The following is a 27,766-nucleotide window of genomic DNA, read 5'->3' as shown; positions in this document are numbered from 1 at the left end:
TTTTATTGAGTTTATTGGATCTGAGATTGAAATGATAAGGTCATCAGCAAAAAGTGTTATCTTATGCTGACATTGCTGTGTTTTGATGCCAGATATAGAATTATGACTCCTAATTTTTTCAGCCAGGGGCTCAACCGCACGGGCAAATAGTAAGGGTGATAAAGGACAGCCCTGCCTAGTGCCATTTGAGATGTGGAATTGCGTAGAGAGATGGTTGTTAATATAAATTCTTGCATTCGGTTGAGAATACAGGGAAAAGATTGAGGAGATAGATTTATTATCAAAGCCAAAATTAAATAAAGAAGTTTTTAGATACTGCCAATTCAGTCTATCGAATGCTTTTTCTGCATCTAGACTTACGAGCATAGAGGGGATGTTTGATGTCTTTATCAGATTAAGCAAATTTATAATTCTTCGCGTCCCATCTGAGGCCTGCCTGCCCGAAATGAAGCCAATTTGGTCTTTTCTAACAAGGTAAGGCATGATATTTTTTAGACGCTCTGCAAGGACTTTGGCATATAACTTAATATCACCATTTATTAGAGATATGGGTCTGAAATTTTGGACTTTTTCCATGTCTCCAGTATCTTTTGGTATCATTATTATAGATGCTTCCAACATGTCTGCAGGGAATGCTCCTAAATTCGAGGCATGGTCGAAAAGGGTTTTCAAATGAGGTGAAATAATATCTGAGAATATTTTAAAATATTCGTTTATAAACCCATCTGGGCCGGGAGACTTCAGTGATTTAAGTTTGGTTATAGTGCCTGCTATTTCTTTCACACTGAAAGGTGAATTTAATAGCTCTAAATCTGAGGGAGTTATCTGTGGAAGGTTTAGATCAGAGAAGAAAGAGTCTATGGCAGCTTGATCTGGGCTAGGCATTGCAGAGTCAGACTTTAGACTATAGAGCTTGCTAAAATATTCTGCAAATACATCTGCAATGTCCGAAGGATGGTGTTTAAGATCTCCTGAGGAAGATCTAATTTTCTCTATTCTCCTATGTATGCGTTCTTGCTTTAGTTTGTTAAGCATGCATCTAGTTGGCTTATTCGTGGACGTATAAGCATTAGATTTGGATGCCCGAATAATTGAGTCATACTCTGTTAAGAGTTCCGCCCTAAGTTCCTGCCTTAGCTTCATCAGTTCTAAGTGAATGGCATGAGATGGATAGTCAGATTTATTTTGTTGATCCTCTTTTATTTTTATTTGAGATTGCAGGTTGGAAATTTTTTCCCTTCTTTTTTTTTATGCCTAGCTGAAAGTTGCATTAAGCAACCTCTAATGACCGCTTTGTGCGCTTTCCATAGTATAAATGGGTCAACATCTGATGAGGAGTTTTCAAGGAAGTAGTTATCAATAGTATTCCTAATTATCTCTCTATATTCTAGGATTTTTAGCAATGTCAGGTTGGTTTTCCAAAGAAATGTATTTTTTATCAGGGGACCTAGAATAAATTCCCCCATAACTGGGGAGTGGTCAGAGAATGATTTGTTTAGTATTTCAAGCTTTTTGAATTGAGGTAATGAGAAAATATTAGTTAAGAAGAGATCAATTCTGGACGATGTTTTATGCACATCTGAATAATGTGTAAATTCTCGTGAGGTTGAATTGAGACATCTAAAGACATCGAAAAGTTCATTTTGGGTGATCCAGTTATTTAGAGTTGGAGCCAAATGACGTACGGTAGACGAGGAATCCATATTTCCATTTGGCACTATATTGAAATCCCCTACTATTAGTAGCTCTCCCCTCTTGGCGGCTTCTATTTTTTTAATAAGTTTATTAAAGAAGGGAAATTGTCTCTTACTTGGAGCATACACATTGACTATTGTACATATTTTACAATTTAGGCTGCAAATCAGGATGTGGAATCTACCCTGAGGATCAATCTCCTCACTGATCAGTTGGAATGGGATATCTTTGCTTAGAATTGTGATAACTCCTGCCCTTTTTTTGTCATTAAGTGATTTGTACATGTGGGGGTAGTTTTTGTGTTGGAAGTAAGGGTGGCCATCCCTGGCTAACTTGACCTCCTGGAGGCAAATAATATCAGCCTGTGTTTGTTTTATCTCTTTCCAAGTGGCAAAACGTTTGTACGGGCTATTTAAGCCTCTAACGTTGTATGATAGAATTTTTACTTTCATATTTGCTGCCTACGTTCCTACAAGTTATAAATTACAGTCTGGATGTGAACAATCAAAGAAGAATATCAAAGACTTTCTTAACTAAGCCTAAACCTGCTCAGTAATATTTCTAACAAAACTTTGTTCAACTCGAGTAGAGCTCTCCTGAGGGATCACACCTCCAGTGAGACCTCTCTCTAGTTTGGGGGAACAAACAAGAATTGTGGCAAAGATCCCGCCCAGTCACCCCAACACTATACATAATAAGACCAAAGGAATGTAGACCATACCTACAAAGAGATTAAGGCATAGTGTTCATCCCTTATCTTTGTGGGCTAGTTCTTCTTGGAGGTAGTGTACAAAGTCTAAACCCTCTTCTATTGTAAAGAGAGGGATATTTTTTCCCTTGTGCCAAATCAGCAATTTAGTCGGGAATCCCCATCTATAGGGAGTTCCCAGATCTCTAAGTTTGGACGTTACTTCTCCAAAAGCCTTTCTAGCCTCCATTGTGGCTTTTGAGAAATCCGAGTAAATTTTGAGGTTGTTATATGGAGGTGGGAAGGACCCCTTTTCTCTAATGGATTTCAAGATTAGTTCTTTCGTTTGGAAAAAATGTAAGCGCAAGATAGTATCTCGCGGTTTGTCAGCGGCGATGCCTCGTGGACGCGGCAGCCTGTGGATCCTGTCTATAGTGAGCTGTAGCTCAGATAGGGAAGGAGCTGTTTTTTTAAAAAGGGACTTGGCATAATCTGCAAGGTCATTCTGCAAGACCTTTTCAGGGATTCCCCTGATCTTAATATTGTTTCTTCTGCTCCTATCTTCTAAGTCAGTTATTTTTGATCTCAGGGATAGGAGCTCCATTTTTAATTCCAAATTTTCTTTTGCCAGGAATTCTGATTTATTTTCCACTTTTATTATTCTTGCCTCATTGCTTTCAAACCTCTGTGTGAAGCTCCTACATACGTCTTGTAGGGAGTCTTTGTTCGCCTCAAAGCCGAGTCTAATAGACTCGGTCAGGGCTTTGCAGAAATTAGCTATGAATCCCTCAGTAGCTACCTTGTTCGATGTCAAAAACTTATCAAAATTGATTGGTAAAAATGAAGGATCTGCCAAGTCAGTAGACTCCGGGCACCCCCTTTTTGGTTGTGGTTTAGTAGGACTATGGTTGGGGGAGCAACTATGCGACGCACAGGTTGAACCCGTTGCTCGAGGGCTGCCTCCCAAAGCTGCCTCCTCTGGTCCTATCCTTTTATATGACTTAGAGCTGTCCATCTCCTCCTCCAAAGATATCTGCCCCCCTACATTAATATCTATAGAGCTTGCGTTTTGTGGGGGACCATGTGTCTCATTTTGAGATTTTGGGTCCAGAGGTCTTTGGTTCAGCCCTTTTTGTATTACTTTACTGTAAGATGTCATATATACATTTTTTTTGAGGGCGTTAGAGGTCATATTTCCTTTTTTTATAGGAGATCTGGACCTAAAGGAGTTAATAGATTTTAAAGAATCTGATGTTGGACCTGTATTATTGGGACCCCTGAATTTTGAAGCCCTAGCAGTGGAGGAGTCCCTCTTTTTTGTGGATTTAACTCTATTGGCCCCAGTTTCCATTTACAGGGCTCCTGTCGCAGGTTCACAGTATGAGCTATTTTATAGGGTCTTCCTTCTGAAAGCAATTTAGCAAGTCACAGTCCTAGAAATCTTATAGTTCCAACAGTACATTAAACCCCACATATAATTCCTAGGAACTCAATGGTTTTCTTCAGAATAAATGTTTTGACCACTGCGGGAGGGGATTATTACTTATTTCGCTTATTAGGAGAAAGCAATCCTACAATAAGTAAGTTAGTCACTGTATATGTAAAAAGGCACTATATAAGTACTATAATAACAGTTCAGTTCGAAGAAATTAGAAGGACTTCAATGTTATCCTTCTGCAACAGATGGCAGTGTTGTAAATAATATCTTTCTCTATTTAACTGCTTGATCTATTAAGCACATATATGTAAATATGCCAGGGACGATGAGGAGTTCATAGAATATATGAATTCAACACAGTATGGCTGTGTTATACTAGTTATCTCAGTCCAGTTATATCGCTGACCTCTGGCTCGCGCTGAATCAGGCTGATTTCTGCCTCCCAAATCAGTTCCTATGTATCTCCTAACCTACCTCAGGGTCACCAGTTTTAATTGTATGGTTTATCAATCACTGCCTGACCCTAGGTTTAACAATAGAAGTGTACTCTGAAGCAGCCAAGCTGTTTCACCTTCTGTTTATTTACAGGGGATTAATGTCAGTCTCTCAGTTATGCCTCTGCTGCTGCCACTCACAGCCTCTCTGGTCCTTCTTATTCAGCAGGTGTCACCGCCATTTTCCTGCCTTATGTCTGGTCTCTGGCTTCTCCTTTTGTCTTGCCGTGCTCAGTGTCTCCAGAGCACTGCTTTCTTCCACAGGTCCCTCCGTCCTTTCTTTACCACAGACCCGACTCACAGCCGCTTCCTGGATCTTGTTGCTTCGTCGCCACTGCGTGTGAGGTAATTCTGCGTGTGAGGTAATTCCCTGTCAGCTGGTGAGCAGTCTTTTCCCGCCGCTTCTTTTCTCTCACCACTGCCAACTTCAGGGGTCTGTAACTCTATAAATTGCTCCTCAAATTCTCTGGAAATGGAGGTAGATGGTTCTCAGGGGTATGTGAATATTTTTTTCAGGTACTCTGGGTTAAAGGTCTTCTGTTGCACCGTGAAGGTCGCTTTATTAGGATGACTGTACAGGAGCCCAGCGCTCAAGCTGCCACCATCTTCAGCGCTCAAGCCACGCCCCCCTTCAGTCTTATTTTTAAAGTCATATGCATTTTTGCAATTACTGCTCAAAATCACCACTGAATGCTGTAATGTTGGGCATGTTGCATATATGTTTTCTTACAAAAATCACGATTAACTTGTTAATAAATGTCTTTTATCTGCAGGATTTATCGACAGCAGCCAGTTAAGTATTTTTCTCATGAACACGCTAAATAGTCTGCAGGAGGAATTGATGCAGGAGAAACAAGTCAAAGGGACATTGGTCCACCATTTACACAAAATGCGAGAAAAGCAACAACAGTTAAAGGAAGAAGGAGAAAGTATGCGAAGTATGGAGCATGAAAATCAGCGACTTCGCAGAGAGATGGATGCCCAGAGTCAAATGATAAGCAAGTTGAAAGATGAGCAGTATGAGCTATCCATGCGCTACTCCCATGCATTACAGGAGAAGGACAATGTACAGAACAGGAATAGTGAACTGCAGGATCAGGTTAGCATTTTATTTGCCATTTCAAAAACGTAGATCATCCATCCTGAAATACTGCTATCTGATATTGTATATGTATGCTTCTTTTTGAAGGAACCCGTTTAAAGGGAATATGTCAGGTCATATAACGCTATTAACCTCCAGATATTGGGTTGATCTGCAGGGTAATGGTTTTGGAAAGGTGCCCAGCCGCTGTACTAAAAGTGCAACACTCATAAGAAAGTGCATAAGTGCAGAGCTGGCTGTCAGTCAAAGTGTCTGGGCATGGGTACAGCTGCCTCTCTCAGTGCTGCTGCGCCGGTATGCCTGTATAACTGAAAGCCAGCGGCTCTAGGAAGGAAAAAAGTTAATTTTCTCCATGAGTGCCACACTTATGTACTGCAGCCAGTCTCCTTCCTAACATTATTAACCTGCAGATTAAAACTATATCTGCAGGTTAATAGCATTATACATAGTGAGAGGCTCCCTTTAAGAAGTAAAGGTCAAGACAAAAAGAAAGATGAGGAAAAAAAAAAGAAAATTTATGCTGTACTGAAGATGAATTAGTAACTACATATAGATAATAACTAGGGATGAGCGAGCACGAGCACTAAAATGCTAGTACGCGAATATAATGGGAGTCAATGAGAAATCAAAGCATTTTTCCCGCAGACCCTACAACTAGGTCTGGGCAGCAGTGAAAATGTTGAAATGGCTGGAAAAAGTAATGAATGGAAGAAGAACAGCATGAGGAAGCATCTCTGACTCCCAGATCGCTGCTGAGAACAATGGTGGCACACTTTTACTCCACTTCAAGGACCGAGAATAAAACTTTCCAAACCCACGAGAAATTGGAGTTTACAGGAAAAAAAGATGTTAAGAAACATTATTTCCCGTATAATGACTTGTATATAAGGCAAAATTTTAAATGGATTTAAAAAAGATAATAATTTAAGTAAACCAAAGTTGAAATCTTTATTAAAAAATTTGAAATGTTAGTGTAATTTATTGAGGAAGCATGAACTGCCAAAAATTTATGGTAGAGGGACTCGGATACACCCTGTATTAGACATAAAGCAGGGCCTCATATACATTCTGTTCGAATTGTCATGTTGTAGTACTCCTAGACTCATAAAGGCTATTAACTAAGTGCAAAGGCTGCCAAAAAGTAGAAGCAGGGTCATCCATACACGCATTTTCTTTATCTGTTATTACCCCCCTGGTGTTACTCAAAAACCGGCTCAAACAAGACACCTCCAAGGCTTACAGGAACAGCTCATGCCAGGTGTCCAGTTTTGAGACCCAATAGTTAAAGGTCCACGAGGAATTAGGGAGTACATTGGTTTTGTCGGCCAGGTATTGCTTGACCATCTTTAAACACTTTTCACTCCTTGTCAAAAATACCTGGCCATCAGTGCCTTGATGCTGGAAAGGTGTCATGAAATTGGCCTAGTCCTTTGACAGTGTAACCTTGCCTCTGCTGTACCTGGTGTGTGCCTCCCTTGCCTCTCCTCCTTGATTGGGCAAGGAAGAGTGCCCCCTGCTGCTAGTTTTGTCTGATGGGAAATTTTCCACAATGACCTTCTAGTATAGCACCAATTTAGTTGACCGCTACATCTCAGGAAGTTGAGATGCAAGTTTCTCCTTGTAGTGTGAGTCTATCACAGTGAACAACCAGTACTGTTTTTTGCCAAGATGAACACAATGCGAGGGTCATGGGAAAGGCAGCAGTACATAAAGTCGGCCATATGTGCCAAGCTCCCTACAGCCAACACTTCCCTATCTCCACCATGATGACAACTCTCCATCTCTTCCTCCTCCCTCTCTTACTCCTCATTCCCCTCCTCAATCCATCCATGTATGAGAGACGGGACGAAGCTTGTGTGAGTACTAGCCTCTGTTGCGCTAGCAACCCGTTCCTGCTCCTGTGACACCCCAGAGTCCGGTTGTCACAGTGACATTGCCTCCCTCTAAGAGGTGAAGTCATGCTTGGAGGCAGAAAGGGACTCCCATGCCAGGTAACAGAGATTAAAAATCACAATTCTTGCTGCAGGTCAGAAAAGGGAGCTGCCTTATAAATTCTGGCCAGCAGAGGGGGTTGGTGAGTCAGCTAGAAGTCAGCTGAGGGAGTTGTCATGGAAACAAAACAGCTATCAGCTGTGAGGAGAAATGACAACAGTTAAACGTGAGGACGTGAGGTAATGGGATCTTTCTGGAAGATCCTGTCAGATAAAGACAGGCAGCTGATCTGTGAAGAGGGAAAAGACAAGAGCAGAGACTGAGAGACTCTGGGGAAGCTAAAATACTGCATATAGCAGACCCCTGAGTGAAGCGCTAATGGAAGAAAAGGGACATCAGAGTCCTAGGCTGACAGGAGCTGTACGCCCTGATAGCCAGATCTGAAAGTACAGGGAATTGTAAATTCCTGTGCGACGTTGATCACCTGAGGGCACGGCAGCGGATAAGGAGCCCGGGGCCGACAGTGAAGAGAACGGTACCCGTGGAGTAGGCTCACGCTGAGAGCCGTACAGGTTAGTGAAACCATCACGAATAGAGGGTCGCAGCATAGTTATATACAGCGGAGACCCACACACAAAGCGCACAAAGGAAGGTCCTAAATCCCCACCTGGCAAGGTGGATCCCCTGAATGCTTCCAGGCGAGCCAGACTCATTCCATCACCTGTATGTGGTACTCCGGACTGCAACCTATTACCAGTAAAAGGTAAAGAAACTGCACCTCTCTGTGTCTTACTCTCATTTTTCTGCACCCCAATGTTTACAGCCATTTTTACTATTTATTTAACATCTTTGCCCTGGGACTACAGCCCTACCTGTGGAGGGCTACAACAGCATAGCTGCGCCCAACATCCATCCCAGAGGAACAACACCACAGCACTGGTCACCTCTGACCAGAACACCACAGGTGGCGTCACGTATTTCACCATCTATAAACATTATCTTTATTTTTACCACATAAATACCACACAACTTTCCCCTATTTTTATTACTGGACGCCTCTGGGCCACGGACCGGGTCGCCGTCGCCATGACACCGTCCCCCGTTGAAGTCTACGGGCCCGGTACCGAGTACCCCCAGGCCCCGTGGGGCACTCCACTCCTCCTCAGCCTCCAACTCCTCATTGTTATACTTAATCCATGCTGAGCAGATGAAGTGAGGCTGGGTGGGGTAGTATCTCCCTTTCTCATGTCTTCCTCCACCTCATCCTGGTCCGTATGTAAACCTTCATGTTTAATTGTGAGCAGCAACTGTTTAAGTAGGCATAGAAATGGGATCATTGCACTGATTATGGCATCATTACGATTCACCATCTGTGGAGTCCTCAAAGTCTTGGAGAACTGCACAAACATCAGACATCCATGCCCACTCTTCAGTTGTTATGTGCAGAGGCTGACCAGAATACCAACGGGCATGTTGGATCTGGTATTTCACTGGTATTTGCCTCTGCTGCTCACAAAGCCTTGTCAGCATGTGCAGTATGAAGTTACAGCATGTGGGCACCTCGAATAACAGTCAGTGAACTGGCACTTGCATGTGCTGCTGCAGCACTGCCAGAGCTGTAGACTTGCGGAATTGGGCGCTGACGTGACGTACTTTGACCAGAAGCTCTAGCAAATCTAGGTAGGTTCTAAGAAACCACTGAACCACCAAGTTGAGCATGTGGGCCAAGCATGGTACATGTGTGACCTTGCCAAACTTCACAGCCACCACCAGGTTACAGCCATTATCTCTCATGACGATGCCTTGTTGGAGGTTGATTGGTGAGGTCTGTTATTCCTTTCAATAACTCTGCGGTGGTGTGCGGTTTGTCTCTTAGACTCTGCAACCTAAAATGTTATATTCCTCAAAATGGTACAGATAAAAATTTAGATTCAATCCTCAAAAAATTATTCCCATCTCAGGTCCATCATCTGTTAGCAGAAACATCGGGAGGTTTCATGTTACTGGTAACACAAGAGATATAGAAGAGCAAAGCAACATGACCCCCCCCCCCAACTCACTCCTACCCCTCCTAAAAAAAAGATCCAACTAAATGTGCACTGTCTGTGCCAAACTGTTTTAAACAGTCTTACTAAAACTTAGGCTAGTAATGTCTACAAATTGCGGATGAGACTTTCTCTGTGTGATTGTCCTCATATCGAGCGAGCGGAGGAGCTGCCTTCTATTTATATGTTACAGCAGTTATAATAGGTCGGTGTGCTTTCTGTGTGCAGTTCATAGCACACACAGACAGCACACTTATGTAAAAAACAATCATTTCAATGACCCCTAAACCACAGTTAGCACCTCATGTATGTCATTGCTGTAGAGGGGATAACCCACTGAATGAACCTGATGAACAAGCTGGTCACAACTCACAAGGTATTTATCACTCATCTGGCATATTTGCAATTTTCAGTCTGCAATACCAATTGCATGCTTATTTCTGTAAACCATCTAAGGAGTTAAACTAGTGACTACATCTGTACATGTGTGGAGTTTCTGACATTTTGGAACCTCAGGGGCTTTATAAATGTGATGGCATCTACAATCTTTTATACCAGGTAGTGGCGACAGTGTGCGCAAGAGACACCGTCATGATGATTCAGCAGTGTGCAGTCACATAGATCAACTGCAGACTTTTGTCCCCTGGACAACCACTTTAAGTCTTATGACAGTGTGACAATGGCATTTTAAAGCCATAGGATAGTCTTCATGTGTTATGACAGGACGCTCTGAGCATACGATCAGTGTTGGGGCAAGAGCAGTTGACAATATAGATTGGCAAAATGCTGCTGACTGACAGTTGTTTCCCCTGGAAGCATTCCTGACTGACCGTAAATTCTTGGCTAACCCGTAGGAGACATCTAGCATGCAAAGGAAAGAAAAAAAGATTAATTTTGTATACTTTATTTTAAATTGAGATGTTTGTACAGGTTGCTAGCACTGTAATGTGATTACCAAGTTACAGTTCTCACTACAGAGATAGATCTAAATTTTCCAGGACCTGGTGAAAATATTGCGTTTGGCACCTCCTCCTATCCACAACTTTAGGGTTTGCTTACACTAGCGTATAGTGTATAGGAGAGGGGGGTGATTTTTTTTTTCACTTGTCATCTGTGTGCAGTCCATATACAATCTGTTTTTTTACTAAGCAACTATGAATCTTTTACAGGACCATTTTCAGTTTCCTATGTTACAGAATTGTAATGTAGCTGTAAAAATCGCATGCCATACTGATGGTTCATGTAGCATGCCATTTTGTTCTCACACTGTCCAATTTTGGAGTGAAATCACAGCATACTGCGTTTTTTTTCGTGCCAATTAGAGCTGAGAAAAAATACGTAGATCTGCACTGACTCATTGGATAACATTGGTCCTACTGCAATACGAATTTCTATCGTATTGCACTCATCCGATTTGCATGCAAGAAGGAACAAACCCTAAAGGGAATCTGTTTGAAGGATCAGCCCTCCGTCTATATGGTCACTCACATCATAGGAAGCTGAATAATATGTCTAACATCATGTCCTCACTATATCTGAAACTGAACCTGTCAAAGACTGAACTCCTTGTGTTTCCTCCCTCCATTAATGCATCTATGCCTGACATTGCCATTTCTGTGTGTGGTTCCACTATAACTCCCCAGCAACAGGCCCGCTGTCTTGGCGTCATACTTGACTCTGAGCTTTCCTTTGCCCCCCACATCCGCTCACTGGCTCGCTCTTGTTATTTGCACCTCAAAAACATTTCTAGAATTCGACCTTTTCTTACTTTTGACTTTGCAAAAACTCTTAGGCTGTGTGCACACAATGCGTTTTTTTAAGCGTTTCCGCAGCGTTTGAGCCGGCTCAGACGCTGCAGAAACGCTTAAAAGATGCATCCAATTAATTAGCATGCGTTTTTGGCTTTCTGTGCCAATGCATGCGTTTTTAACCGCTCAGGAATCGCTTAGCGGCTAAAAACGCAGCATGCTCATTAATTTCCGCATTGCTGAGCATTTTTAGCCATCCCCAATGATCCCAGAAATCGCGTGTCAAAAAACGCGTCAAAATCGCGTCAAAAATCTCGGAAAAAGACGCGCGATTTCTGGAAAGGGGATCCTTTTCCTGAACGTTTAAAAACGCTAGCGTGTGCACATAGCCTTACTGTTTCTCTTATTCATTCTCGTCTCGACTGTTGTAACTCTCTTCTAATCGGTCTCCTTCTTACCAAACTCTCCCCCCTCCAATCTGTCTTGAATGCTTCAGCCAGGATCATATTCCTTGCCAATCGTTACACCGATGCCTCTACCTTGTGCCAGTCATTACACTGGCTACCCATCCACTCCAGAATCCAGTACAAACTTATTACCCTCACCCACAAAGCACTCTTTGGCTCAGCACCACCCTACATCTCCTCCCTCGTTTCGGTCTACCACCCTATCCGTGCCCTCCATTCTGCTGACGACCTGAGGTTAGCATCCTCAGTAATCAGAACCTCCCACTCCCATCTCCAAGACTATGCACGTGCTGCGCCAATTCTTTGGAATGCACTTCCCAGTTCAATACGATTAGTCCCCAATCCCTACAATTTTAAGCGTGCCCTGAAAAAGCATTTATTCAGACTGGCCTACCGCTTCAACACATTAATCTAACTATCGCTGTGTGGCACAGTCAAAAGTTTTACCATAACCAGGTTTCCCACATCATGTTCCCACATGCTTTATGCATCTATTAGCTCTTGTGTCTGTACTGTTACACACTTAACATTTATGGCTGGTCCGAACAATGAAGGCAACTGTTACCACCCACCTTTCGTGTCTCCCTTTTTTCCTCATAGACTGTAAGCTTGCGAGCAGGGCCCTCATTCCTCTTGGTATCTGTTATGATCTACGTGATTATTGTTTGCTGTAATATCTATCATCTGTACAAATCCCCTCCGAAATGTAAAGTGCTGCGGAATATGTCGGCGCTATAGAAATAAAATGTATTATTACCTTGATACCTAAAACCTGATGTCTTATTCCAGAGAAATCCTCATTTTTCTTATATGTAAATGAGCTGTTATCTGCATGAAAATCTGCCTCTAAAGATTATTTTAAATAAAAGTGGGCATTAGCAGTGTGATGTGTAATGCCCATTCTCTCCCGTCCTGATCTCCCTGCAGAGCTGTGTGTGATTACGGTAGATCTTACACATCTGCAGGTTCTTCTCAGCACTTCAGCTTCCATCTCACAGGCAGCAGTGTTGTAATACGGCAGAGCTGTAGTTGCTAATATGTTTGTTATAAGACAATGTTCAGTTCTGGTGTACTGTGTTAGTTACATTAAATCAAAACTCATTGATCCATATGTACCCTGTGCTGATAGCTTAGCAAATAATCCCAATCTGTAACACTACATACTCTGCTCAGACAGAAGTGACCAGAAATGCACAAGAGAATGAATAGAATAAAATAAAGATAACAAGTTTATTAACTATTCAAGAATAAACATACAGTAGTAACAAGATTAAAACAAATGCCTCAAATGTGAGGGACGCTATTGGCTGGGGGCATCAACTAAACACATTACCTATCGTATCAATGCCAATTAACAATGTTTAAGTAATCAGTGCAGCATATTTTATTTAAATAACTATTTAAAATTGGAGGCATTATAAAGTGCAAGTGCTTAAATAAAGGATTAGTGATGGTGACAATTATTTGCTCAGTGCATGCAGATACACCAAGGCATCAATGAATGATGTCTAGGGACTCTGCTGTATGCTAAGATAGCATGTCACCATAGCAGACCAGGCTAAGGCAATATGTCAGAATATTATGCTGCTACACATCATATGAACAAAGAGGAAAACTGCCCATGGCCATTACCTTGTGTGTATGTGGTGTCCATGCCACGTTCCTCTACCCCGATGCGTGTTTCGTCCTCACTTCATCAGGGTGTGCGGGGTGTTGTTTTAATCTTGTTATTACTGTATGTTAATTCTTGAATAATTAATAAAATTTTATTTTTATTTTCTTCTATTGTGCATTTCTGGCCACTTCTCTCTGAGCAGAGAATGTAATGAGACAGATGGGGATTCAATGAATTAGTTACAGATATCACGCTAGTAACTGATGTACTATAGTTCCCTATATCTGTATATGAATAGTAAATCTAGTATTAAATATTTTTCTTTAGTTCTATTCTATGAAAGAGGAGCTACATAGAGTGAGAATGGAGCTACAAGTAGCCCAAAGCTGGACAACCCGAGACCAGTGTGAAGAAGAGTTGCAAGTTCTTCAAAAAGAAAACAAGACACTAAAAGAGAATTTGGAAAGACAGACTAGATTGGTGAGAAACTAATTACATGTTCTGTACATTTGAATTGTACTTGTATACAATAATGCTTTGATCCCGGTAGTTTAACCTGTTATATGTCATTGTCAATAGGAACTGACATGTAAGGTGTTTGACAGGTAATCAGGGTTTGCTAACAGGTTATGGTAGAGCAGATCTAACTCCAGCTTAAACGTTTCTGGTATTCAGTTTACGGCCGGTGACAATGAGAAATACACAACAATCTCCAAACCTTTTCTGACTGTTCATTGAGAGCTTCCGCATACCGTGCATACATTAAGGGGCAGTTCATACATGAATGAGATAGCAGAATTCATGGCTACATTGTCAGTTGTTTGTTCCAGTGTTCTAGAATGCTGTCACACCCCATGAAATTTGGCAGGCCGGAAGGCGTTAACCCTTTTTTACTTACTTATATTCCCCTCTTTTTCTTCCTGGCTGTCAAATAACCCTGCCCCATCCAAATGGATAACGTGAGCCAACCTTCACCATTAATCATAGGTATCAACAAACAAATTTTTCCATGTCTTAACTTGGGATTCCACCACAAATCCAGTTGGTAACTTTTCACGGATTGGTTCAACTGCAACTTTGACATCTATTGGTAAAACATGGTTGAGATGCTGCTACAGTGTTGGTCAGCAAGTCATGAGGGAAAAAAAAGGATAGAAGAGTTTTCATTCTTCACTGGAATGGAATTAAACTTATTGCAACCTGTATAGTTAATCCTGTAGCCAGCACGTGTACTTCCCATTGTAAATATTCCTTAATACCAACCATCTAGACCCTTAAGCATGCTAGTTGTATACAGCCAGGATAGCCAACTTAGACATTCATATATATTATGCTTTACTTGCATAAGCCCAGGATGGGTCAATATAGTGGCAGAAAACTGACAATATTATTTGCACATTTATACTTCTAAAAAGCCTGCAAATTGTCTCTTCAGAGAGTAATTTGCATATTTAATTTCCCAGAGGAGTATGCATGGCCTAGTCTCCTAACTCTGACATGCCAGGCTTGGCTTGTCACTGTGAACAAGGAGAAATGTTACCCTTTAGACAACTTGTGAACCAGAGAGTTATCATCCTTACTCTTCAAGAGTCAATGGGTATCCACTGATTTCCGATAGGTCAATCCCACTGCAGTTCCCCGAGTTGGTCTTTACTTTCAGTATCAAAAAAACTATATCAGGCTATGTGCACACGTGTGCAGAAAATTTCTGCATGAAAACAGGACTCCCTCCCAGAAAATGCACATTTTTTTCTTCGAGTTTTCCGCGCGTTTTCTGAGCGGTTTGGGGGCAAAAAATGCACGTTTTTAATGCGTTTTTTTCCGGAGTGGTTCCAGCCTCATAGAAAATAGCTAGAAATGCGGAATTTTCCATGAAATTAATGAGCATGCTGCGTTTTTTTCCGTGATGCGTTTTTTTTGCGGAAAAAACGCATCAATATGCACAAAAAGTGCGGAATTCATTAAAATCAATGGGATGCTGCTTTTAAGCATTTTTTAAGTGTTTTATTTGGTAAAACTGCAAAAAAAGTGAAAAAAACGCGTACGTGTGCACACACCCTCATAGTCCTGAATTCAATTTATCTCAATCATTCACTCTCTCAAAAAAATCCTCTTCCTTGAAAAGAAATAAAATAATGTTCTTCATTTAAATGCATATTACTATTTAAAAATGAAAAATATAAGGATGATTACATTACAAATACTTACACCACATACACATGGCATAGAAAAAAATGAAAAATAATTTGCTGTTTTTAACCCAACTACTCCACCTGCCAAGAAATGTTATTAAGTATAGCCAATAATTGGTGTGTCCGCAAAATGGTGCTAATAAAAACTACATAAGTCCTAATTGCACTAATGTGATAAAACATTAAAAACTTTAATTTTTAATGTTTATCCTGCAGGATATAAAAATAAATAAAGAAAAATGAGAATTAGCTTTATTTTTCTTCTTTTACTCCAAAAAACGACTTTTCAAAAAACCCTTCCATTGGCCATGCATCTTATGTTTGGGTAAAAATGGGCTTCCTTAGTTTTTTGGGTCCCATAACAGCTTGTTACGACTGCTGCCTTGGTAGTTATAACCGATAGTACGGTATATTAGCAGATTTATTAACAACTACAGTATATCAGTTACAGTACTATTTCTCGTGATTTTCTTAGTTTTGCTTGCTTGTGCTGCTTTCTTTATTATTGCACACTTTAGTCAATTTAATCACCTTTTTAAAGATTTTATTGAAAGGGCTCTATGCGTTGTTAGTAGTGTTGAGCTTTCCGATACCGCAAGTATCGGGTATCGGCCGATATTTGCCGTATCGGAATTCCGATACCGAGTACCGATACTTTTTTTCGTATCGGATACCGGAATCGGAAGTCCAAAATGCAATGAGCCACAAAAGTGGCTCTGATTGGCTGCCGAAATGACGTCATCATGATGCGCTGTCTGTGCGCATCATGATGCGCAGTCAGTTCGGGCCTTCGGGGGGGCTGTGCCGACTGTCCGGGGGTCTGTACCGGCCTGCCGGTGGTCTGTGCAGGCTCCGGGGGTCTGTGCCGGCCTGCCGGGGGGCTGTGCCGGCCTGCCGGTGGTCTGTGCAGGCTCCGGTGGTCTGTGCCGGCCTGCCGGGGGGCTGTGCCGGCCTGCCGGTGGTCTGTGCAGGCTCCGGGGGTCTGTGCAGGCATCGTCCGATGGGACTACAAGTCCCATCGGGCGATGCCTGCTACCATGACAGTGATTGACACATTAGCCAATGATGGGACAGTAGTAGTCCCATCATCCGGCTAATGTGTTGAATGTAAAAAAAAAAAAAAAATTACATGCTACATACATGCAACATACATACAACATGCATACTACATATATACTACATGTAACATACATACTACATATATACTACATGCAACATGCATACTACATACATGCTACATACTACATGCATGCTACATACATGCTACATACTACATACATGCTACATACATACTACATATATACTACATGCATGCAACATACATACTACATATATACTACATGCATGCAACATATACTGTATACTACATGCATGCAACATACATACTACATGTAACATACATACTACATATATACTACATGTAATATACATACTACATACATGCTACATACTACATGCATGCTACATACTACATGCATGCTACATACTACATACATGCTACATACATACTACATACATACTACATATATACTACATGCATGCAACATACATACAACATATATACTACATGCATGCAACATGCATACTACATACACTCACTGGCCACTTTATTAGGTACACCATGCTAGTAACGGGTTGGACCCCCTTTTGCCTTCAGAACTGCCTCAATTCTTCGTGGCAGAGATTCAACAAGGTGCTGGAAGCATTCCTCAGAGATTTTGGACCATATTGACATGATGGCATCACACAGTTGGCGCAGATTTGTCGGCTGCACATCCCTGATGCGAATCTCCCGTTCCACCACATCCCAAAGATGCTCTATTGGATTGAGATCTGGTGACTGAGGAGGCCATTTGAGTACAGTGAACTCATTGTCATGTTCAAGAAACCAATCTGAGATGATTCGAGCTTTATGACATGGCGCATTATCCTGCTGAAAGTAGCCATCAGATGTTGGGTACATTGTGGTCATAAAGGGATGGACATGGTCAGCAACAATACTCAGGTAGGCTGTGGCGTTGCAACGATGCTCAATTGGTACCAAGGGGCCCAAAGAGTGCCAAGAAAAAATTCCCCACACCATGACACCACCACCACCAGCCTGAACCGTTGATACAAGGCAGGATGGATCCATGCTTTCATGTTGTTTACGCCAAATTCTGACCCTACCATCCGAATGTCGCAGCAGAAATCGAGACTCATCAGACCAGGCAACGTTTTTCCAATCTTCTACTGTCCAATTTCGATGAGCTTGTGCAAATTGTAGCCTCAGTTTCCTGTTCTTAGCTGAGAGGAGTGGTACCCAGTGTGGTCTTCTGCTGCTGTAGCCCATCTGCCTCAAAGTTCGACGCACTGTGCGTTCAGAGATGCTCTTCTGCCTACCTTGGTTGTAACGGGTGGCAATTTGAGTCACTGTTGCCTTTCTATCAGCTCGAACCAGTCTGCCCATTCTCCTCTGACCTCTGGCATCAACAAGGCATTTCCGGCCACAGAACTGCCGCTCACTGGATTTTTTTTCTTTTTCGGACCATTCTCTGTAAACCCTAGAGATGGTTGTGCGTGAAAATCCCAGTAGATCAGCAGTTTCTGAAATACTCAGACCAGCCCTTCTGGCATCAACAATCATGCCACGTTCAAAGGCACTCAAATCACCTTTCTTCCCCATACTGATGCTCGGTTTGAACTGCAGGAGATTGTCTTGACCATGACTACATGCCTAAATGCACTGAGTTGCCGCCATGTGATTGGCTGATTAGAAATTAAGTCTTAACACACAGTTGGACAGGTGTACCTAATAAAGTGGCCAGTGAGTGTATATACTATATATACTACATGTAACATACATACTACATATATACTACATGCTACATACATGCAACATACACACTACATGCTACATACATGCAACATACATAATACATACATGCTACATACATACACACTACATGCTACATACATGCAACATACATACTACATACATGCTACATACATGCAACATACATACTACATACATACTACATACATACCACATGCATGCAACATGCATACTGCATATATACTACATGCATGCAACATACATATATACTACATACAATACATACATATAGACATACAGTACATATAACATAGAGTACATACTTACCGTCACTTGTCACTTTGATCCCCGAAGCCATTGTCACCTGAGGGATAAATATCAAAATAAAAAAACACCAATATACTTACCCCGATCCGCAGAAGTCCACGAGGGTCCCACGTCCATCTTGCGTGGAGAACAGCAGCATCAGCTGATGCTACCGTTCTCTACCAGCTCCAGGAATACAATGACAGAAGGTAGGTATCCTTCCGCACTGTATTCCTCCACCACTTTAAAAAAAAAAAGTCCCTAGTCTCACTTTATGCCATTGCTGCGTGGGAAATTCCCACGCAGCAATGGCATAAAGTGAGACTAGGGACTTTTTTTTTTTAAAGTGGTGGAGGAATACAGTGCGGAAGGATACCTACCTTCCGTCATTGTATTCCTGGAGCTGGTAGAGAATGGTAGCATCAGCTGATGCTGCTGTTCTCCACGCAAGATGGACGTGGGACCCTCGTGGACTTCTGCGGATCGGGGTAAGTATATTGGTGTTTTTTTATTTTGATATTTATCCCTCAGGTGACAATGGCTTCGGGGATCAAAGTGACAAGTGACGGTAAGTATGTACTCTATGTTATATGTACTGTATGTCTATATGTATGTATTGTATGTAGTATATATGTATGTTGCATGCATGTAGTATATATGTAGTATGCATGTTGCATGCATGTGGTATGTATGTAGTATGTATGTTGCATGTATGTAGCATGTAGTGTGTATGTTGCATGTATGTAGCATGTAGTATATATGTAGTATGTATGTTACATGTAGTATATATAGTATATATGTAGTATGCATGTTGCATGCATGTAGTATATATGTATTATGTATGTAGTATGTATGTAGCATGTATGTAGTATGTAGCATGTATGTAGCATGTATGTAGTATGTAGCATGCATGTAGTATGTAGCATGCATGTAGTATGTATGTTACATGTAGTATATATGTAGTATGTATGTTGCATGCATGTAGTATATATGTAGTATGTATGTTGCATGCATGTAGTATATATGTAGTATGTATGTTACATGTAGTATATATGTAGTATGCATGTTGCATGCATGTAGTATATATGTAGTATGTATGTTGCATGCATGTAGTATATATGTAGTATGTATGTAGTATGTAGCATGTATGTAGCATGCATGTATGTAGTATGCATGTTGCATGTAGTATATATGTAGTATGTATGTAGTATGTAGCATGTATGTAGCATGCATGTATGTAGTATGCATGTTGCATATAGTATGTATGTTACATGTAGTATATATGTAGTATGCATGTTGCATGCATGTAGTATATATGTAGTATGTATGTTGCATGCATGTAGTATATATGTAGTATGTATGTAGCATGCATGTATGTAGTATGCATGTTGCATGTAGTATATATGTAGTATGTATGTAGTATGTAGCATGTATGTAGCATGCATGCATGTAGTATATATGTAGTATGTATGTAGTATGTAGCATGCATGTATGTAGTATGCATGTTGCATGTAGTATATATGTAGTATGTATGTAGTATGTAGCATGTATGTAGCATGCATGTATGTAGTATGCATGTTGCGTGTAGTATATATGTAGTATGTATGTTACATGTAGTATATATGTAGTATGCATGTTGCATGCATGTAGTATGCATGTTGCATGCATGTAGTATATATGTAGTATGCATGTTGCATGCATGTAGTATATATGTAGTATGTATGTTGCATGCATGTAGTATATATGTAGCATGTATGTAGCATGTATGTAGTATGTATGTTACATGTAGTATATATGTAGTATGCATGTTGTATGTATGTAGCATGTATGTAGTATGCATGTTGCATGTAGTATATATGTAGTATGTATGTAGTATGTAGCATGCATGTATGTAGTATGCATGTTGCATGTAGTATATATGTAGTATGTATGTAGTATGTAGCATGTATGTAGCATGCATGTATGTAGTATGCATTTGCGTGTAGTATATATGTAGTATGTATGTTACATGTAGTATATATGTAGTATGCATGTTGCATGCATGTAGTATATATGTAGTATGCATGTTGCATGCATGTAGTATATATGTAGTATGTATGTTGCATGCATGTAGTATATATGTAGCATGTATGTAGCATGTATGTAGCATGCATGTAGTATGTAGCATGTATGTAGTATGCATGTTGCGTGTAGTATGTATGTAGTATGCATGTTGCGTGTAGTATATATGTAGTATGTATGTTACATGTAGTATATATGTAGTATGCATGTTGTATGTATGTAGCATGTATGTAGTATGCATGTTGCATGTAGTATGTATGTTACATGTAGTATATATGTAGTATGCATGTTGTATGTATGTAGCATGTATGTAGCATGTAATTTTTTTTTTTTTTACATTCAACACATTAGCCGGATGATGGGACTACTACTGTCCCATCATTGGCTAATGTGTCAAGCACTGTCATGGTAGCAGGCATCGCCCGATGGGACTTGTAGTCCCATCGGACGATGCCTGCACAGACCCCCGGAGCCTGCACAGACCACCGGCAGGCCGGCACAGCCCCCCGGCAGGCCGGCACAGACCACCGGAGCCTGCACAGCCCCCCGGCAGGCCGGCACAGCCCCCCGGCAGGCCGGCACAGACCACCGGCAGGCCGGCACAGACCACCGGAGCCTGCACAGACCCCCTGGCAAGCCGGCACAGCCCCCCGAAAGGCCCGTACAGACCCCAGAGAGGCTGTACAAGGCAAAAATAGGGTTTTTCTTATTCCGATACCGGAAGTCCCATAGACTTGAATGGGACTTCCGGTATCGGAATCGGCGATACCAATACTTTTTTTTAAGATCGGCCGATCCATTCCGATCCGATATTTTCAAGTATCGGCTGGTATCGCTCAACTCTAGTTGTTAGTTATTCCCTATGAAATGTATACCTAACTGATTGCTGTTGTTTGGATGGCTATAAAATTCCCCTTGAACTCAAGAATGGGCTCCATTTGAATTAAGCTATGTTCACATGTCCAGTAATCATCAGAATGGATCCAGCAGTAATCCATTAACAACTTTTTTTGTCCAGCTGAAAAAAACTAATTTCAACTGGATCCATTTTTTACATTGAAATCTAAGGGAATTGGATTAGTTAAGTAGCCATCCATTTTTCGTTCATTTGAAGAGGATACGTTTTTTGCCTGGATCAGTTTCAGTTTGAACAAAACTGATGACTATTTAACTGATCAGTCTCCCATAGACTTCAATGTTAAAAAAATGGATCCAGTTGAAAAGTTTTTCTTGGACAAACAAGTTGTTAACAGATTGCTGCTGGATCCGTTCTACCTGATTACTGGACATGTGAACGTAGCGTTATAAATCATCTGCATCTCCAACCCATTCTTTATGGGATTGCCGGTGATAGCCAAGAACAAACTTGAAAAGAAATTTGGAAAAAAAAAAATAAAATTCTGATGCAGAACCACCGATTATTTACATTTACAAAGTACATCATCTTTAGTCTTCCTTCATCCTGGCTTTAGCCTCAGGCTCTTCACATTCAGGTGTAAGGCCTGCCAGGCACATTAAATGGCTGCTGGATGAAAGATGGTTCAGCCAATAGCTCAACCAGCAGCATTCTTATCTGTTTCTCCCATACACAGGAGAGCTCATGCATCCGAGTGCTCCTGTGCTCTCCATGATTTTGTAGACGGCTTATTTCTGGGAGACAATACGATCATCAATCTGAAATTGGGCATGCTAATGAAATCTTTTAGCCTAATTTTGCTGAGATAATATTGTTTGACCTCTAGTCTACTCAACACAATCCCCACAAATTGTATCTAATTATGACAGAAGAGCAAATTGATTTGATGGAAATAAAATTTGTGTTGGATTGTTGGGAATTTGGTAAAATCTGGAGAATCTGAACAATTTGTGATTCTCTTAGCTCTGACTGACAAAAATGGCTGCATCCATCTTACACATTGCAGAATATTTCATCAGCCGGAGAAAGCTCACATGACCAGGAGCACAGCCGGGCGGGCTTCCCCATTGTGCCTAGCAGTGATCACATAGTATAGCAAAACCTATTTATTGCTTTATTTTCCTCTGCTAGTTTGCTCCTGTTGATATGAGTTAGGGTATGTGCATGTAACAGGGTTTACCAGGGGAGGGTAGTCAGTGCCAGGTTCTTAAAGGCACAGTACATGAATAGAGTCCACTAAGCCGACTGTCAGCGAGCACTTCCCTGGTCCCTAGCACATAGACAGTTGGGACCAACACAACCTTCCTCACGACGTACCTTGTTCTTGATCCAGCCGCAGTAGTCTGGGCAAAATAGAGGCAGAAGAGGCAACTGTTGTCCAACGGGGAAAACAACTTGTTTAATGTAACAGGATATAAAGAATAAAGTACATCATTGGAGTCCTGATCTTTCCCTGATGCTGGCTACATCCGTACCCACAATGGCTGCAGAAGCGGGAGATCACAAAAATCCACATGCTGTAATCTGAGTGCCTGAGACTCCTTCAGCATGGGGCCCTCCTGAAGTCCTGGAGACCCGTGGTACAGTCCTTTAGTCCTTACTTCGTAGTCCTTCAGAATCCAGGGCAACAGTTCTCTCCTGACCGTAGGCCTGGCAGTGCCCTGGGTCATATACATATATATACATCTGCCCTGTTCAACTTTCTTTCCATATGTTCTGGCTTTTGTAACTTATTAGCGTTCCAGTCATCAAAAGCTGTGAAGCAGCTAAAGTGACCAGTCTATTATTTTGGCGGCTCAAAAAAGACGTGTAAGTAAGGGAAAACACAATCGCCGTTTTCCTGTAATGTCTTCTGCATCAAAAACAATGTGGGTATGCTGGTGTCTAAAAGACATTGTGTGCATATACCCTAAAGGTAAGTCGATAAATACTGTTTTTCTTACGTTTTTGCTCTGATTAAAAAAACTAGCCAAAAATGTTACTATAAACATGCATTCAGCCGTGTACAAAAGGCATAAAAGGTAGAACATTTTACACATATGGTTAAAAATACCACACAAAAGATGTCATTACTTAAGTATTTTTTGAAAACATAAGTTCTGGTGTAGAAGTGATGAGGTTCATTAACATGAGAATGCTTTTTTTCTAAATTCCTTTTTTCTTTGCTGATATTTTGCATTAAGGTGGATGCACAAAATCCGTCTTCAAGTGAGACATTACCAGATTCAGAAGTGTTAATGGCTCAGCTAAGGACTGCCCGAAAGAAAATTGCCACTGGTGAGGCATCTGAAAAGCTGGTATGTATATTTATTTTTTCATGCTTTAATACAACTTTCCAGCCCAGAAAATAATTTTATCTAATATATACACATGGAAAACACGTAAATAACTGATTCACATTGTCAAAATTTGAATTATTTAGCAATTTAGCAAGATTCTTAATAGGAAGTCTTTGAGCCTCTGGACAAGACTGGCAACGTTTTAGTTTCTCGTGAGGATGAAGGCAGCAAGACCATGATTTTGTCCAGGTTTTGTGTGGAAGAACAAGGATGCTTTAAAGGGTACATGTCATGACGATTTTACTAATGAAACAAGTGGAATGGCTGTATATTTCATAAAACAGCAATAAAATATATTTTTTTAAGTAATTTGATGTGCTATTGCTGAAAAATCAAGCTTTGACACCAGAAACAAATTAACCTGGGAGTACATTGGGATCATATCAACATAAATTCATTTTAATGGGTTACTCCATATACTATATACAAGATTTATCACTGGGAAATGGAGAGATCCATGTCTGCACAGCATCCTCTCTACTGACAGCAGTACCCTTTTTTGAGATAGATGCAGAATACAGCAGTGGTGCCTACAGCTACTGTACACTCCTCAACATTGAAATGGCAACACCAAGAAGAAAAAGTCATGAATGTACTAAAAACACAGGATCGGTAGACATGTTACTGATATGCAAATGATGAAAAATTGGATGTAAAAGTTTCAGAATCAATTATGAGAGCCACGCACAGAAACAGCCACACTTACAAGCCTTGGCTGCTCTCACTGAGGTCATTAATGGTTGTCTGAGGAATGTTCTGCCTCACTAAATGTATTTGGTTGCACAAATCATCAAGATCCGCTGCTGGCAGCTCCCTTTCCAATTGCCAACCAATGACGTCTCAGATGTGGTCGATGAGAGACAACTCCGAAGACAATACAGGCCATGGTAGCACATTTAGGCCACGCAGGCTACTTAGGGTGGCATTCACACTTGAGACTGAATAAATCGAGATTTGTTGCAAACTTTGTTTCCATTTGTTCATTATATGTATTTCATTAGCATTACTACTGATCCTAAAATTTTCAAAATGCCACATCATTTTCCTTGTTAGTGTTGCAATTTCAATTTTGAGGAGCATACATTTCTGCGATATTCATTAGCTTTGCCGTAAATGTAGGAGATGGGACAATCCTATTGCTTCTTCAGTTCTTCAAACACTGTATAACTGAGCATTAAAAAAGATTTTGGTTGTGCAACTAGCCTGAAAACTACTGTCATTTAACAAATGTATGTAGCCCTATGTTATTGGTAGACTCATGCACTTTGACATCAGTAGTGGAGATACTTGCCTACTAGTGATGAGCGAGCATGCTCGTTACTCGAGGTTTGCGAGCATGCTCGGGTGTTCTCCGAGTAGTTTGGGCGTGCTCTGAGTTTTAGTTTCTAAATACATGTGGAGATTGCCTAACAAATAGGCAGTCTCCACATGTATTAAGGCTGTCTAGCAGCCGCAAATCATGCAGCTGCGGCGACACAAACTAAATCTCCGAGCACGCCCAAAATACTAGGAGAACACCACAGCATGCTCAGAAATCTCGAATAACGAGCACACTCGCTCAACACTATTGCCTACATATTCTGGGGTATCAGCATTTTCACTGAAACTAATTTTATGCTCTTGGGCTGCACGTGCTAATAAGGGCATAACTAAATGCTTGTAGATGACCTAGCAGTCAACAGAACACTACCGTTCAAAATTTTGGGGTCACCCAGACAATTTTGTGTTCTCCTTGAAAACTCATTCTTTTATTAATCAAATGAGTTGCCAAATGAATTTAAAATCTAGTCCAGACATTGACAAGGTTCGAAAAAAAGATTTTTATTTGAAATAATAATTTTCTCCTTCAAACTTTGCTTTCATCAAAGAATGCTCCTTTGCAGGTATTACAGCACTGCAGACCTTTGGCATTCTAGCAGTTAATTTGCTGAGGTAATCAGGAGAAATTTCACCCCATGCTTCCAGAAGCCTCTCCCACAAGTTGGTTTGGCTTGATGGGCACTTTTGTGTACCATACGGTCCAGCACCTCCCACAACAGCTCAATGGGGTTGAGATCTGGTGACTGCACTGGTCACTCCATTACAGATTGAATACCAGCTGCCTGCTTCTTCCCTAAATAGTTCTTGCATAATTCAAAGACCCTTTTACCTTGTACAAATCTTCCACTTTACCAGCACCAAAGCAACCCCAGACCATCACATTACCTCCACCATGCTTGACAGATGGCATCAGGCACTGTTCCAGCATCTTTTCAGTTGTTCTCTGTCTCACAAATGTTCTTCTGTGTAATCCAAACACCTCAAACTTGGATTTGTCTGTCCATAGCACTTTTTTCCAATCTTCCTCTGTCCAATGTCTGTGTTCTTTTGCCCATATTAATCTTTTCCTTTTATTAGCCAGTCTCAGATATGGCTTTTTCTTTGCCACTCTACCCTGAAGGTCAGCATCCCAATGTTGCCTCTTCACTGTAGACGTTGACACTGGCGTTTTGCGTGTACTATTTAATGAAGCTGCCAGTTGAGGACCTGTGAGGCGTCAATTTCTCAAACTACAGACTCTAATGTACTTGTCTTGTTGCTCGGTTGTGCAACGGGGCCTCCCACTTCTCTTTCTACTCTGGTTTGAGCTTGTTTGTGCTCTCCTCTGAAGGGAGTAGTACACACCGTTGTAGGAAATCTTCAGTTTCTTGGCAATTTCTCACATGGAACAGCCTTCATTTCTAAGAACAAGAATAGACAGTTGAGTTTCACATGAAAGTTCTTTTTTTCTGGCCATTTTGAGAGTTTAATGGAACCAACAAATGTAATGCTCCAGATTATCAACTATCTTAAAGGAAGATCAGATTTATAGCTTCTCTAATCAGCCAAACTGTTTTCAGCTGTGCTAACATACTTGCACAAGGGTATTCTAACCATCCATTAGCCTTCTTACACAGTTAGCAAACACAAAGTAGCATAAGAACACTGGAGTGATGGTTGTTGGAAATGGGCCTCTATACACCTGTGAACATATTGCATTACAAACCAGACATTTGCAGCTAGAATAGTCATTTATCACATTAACAATGTATAGAGTGTATTTCTGAATCATTTAATGTTAGCTTCATTGGAAAAAACTGTGCTTTTCTTTCAAAAATAAGGAAAGTGACCCTAAACTTTTGAACGGTAGTGTATATATACTGCTCAAAAAAATAAAGGGAACACTTAAACAACAGAGTATAACTCTGTGTAAATCAAACTGTCCACTTAGGAAGCAACACTGATTGACAATCAATTTCACATGTTGTTGTGCAAATGGAATAGACAACAGATGGAAATTATTGGCAATTATCAACACACACTCAGTACCAATGCGTTCTGGCTGATGTTTTGGTCACTTTTGAATGTTGGTTCTCCTTTCACACTCGTGGTAGCATGAGACGGACTCTACAACCCACACAAGTGGCTCAGGTAGTGCAGCTCATCCAGGATGGCACATCAGTGTGAGCTGTGGAATGAAGGTTTGCTTTGTCTGTCAGCGTAGTGTCCAGAGGCTGGAGGCACTACCAGGAGACAGGCCGTACACCAGGAGACATAGAGGGGGCTGTAGGAGGGCAACAACCCAGCAGCAGGACCGCTACCTCAGCCTTTGTGCAAGGAAGAACAGGAGGAGAACTGCCACAGCCCTGCAAAATGACCTCCAGCAGGCCACAAATGTGCATGTGTCTGCACAAACGGTTAGAAACCGACTCCATGAGGATGGTCTGAGTGCCCAACATCCACAGAAGGGGTTGTGCTCACAGCCCAACACCGTGCAGGGCGATTGGCATTTGCCAGAACACAGTGTTTGAACACCATGCAGGATGATTGGCATTTGCCAGAGCACAGTGTTTGGCAGATTTGACATTGACATCATGTGCTCTTCACAGATGAG

At 41.2% G+C, this 27,766-nt stretch overlaps 1 protein-coding gene across 1 annotated transcript in view; it reads left to right on the top strand.

The window, feature by feature from the left end:
• Positions 1-27,766, top strand: part of CARD14 (caspase recruitment domain family member 14) — a 111,756-nt gene that overhangs the window by 17,648 nt on the left and 66,342 nt on the right. Inside the window, exons 5-7 of the mRNA XM_073588093.1 lie at positions 5,089-5,414; positions 13,552-13,704; positions 23,698-23,811. Coding sequence (XP_073444194.1) covers positions 5,089-5,414; positions 13,552-13,704; positions 23,698-23,811 — 593 coding nt within the window. The remainder of the gene's footprint in view (positions 1-5,088; positions 5,415-13,551; positions 13,705-23,697; positions 23,812-27,766) is intronic.

This window comes from Dendrobates tinctorius, unplaced genomic scaffold (assembly GCF_039654945.1).
Source record: "Dendrobates tinctorius isolate UK_male_01 unplaced genomic scaffold, ASM3965494v1 ptg000103l, whole genome shotgun sequence".
Classification (NCBI taxonomy): Eukaryota; Metazoa; Chordata; class Amphibia; order Anura; family Dendrobatidae; genus Dendrobates; species Dendrobates tinctorius.
Note: the sequence above shows the minus strand (reverse complement) of the source record. Positions and strands in the feature narration are given on the sequence as shown.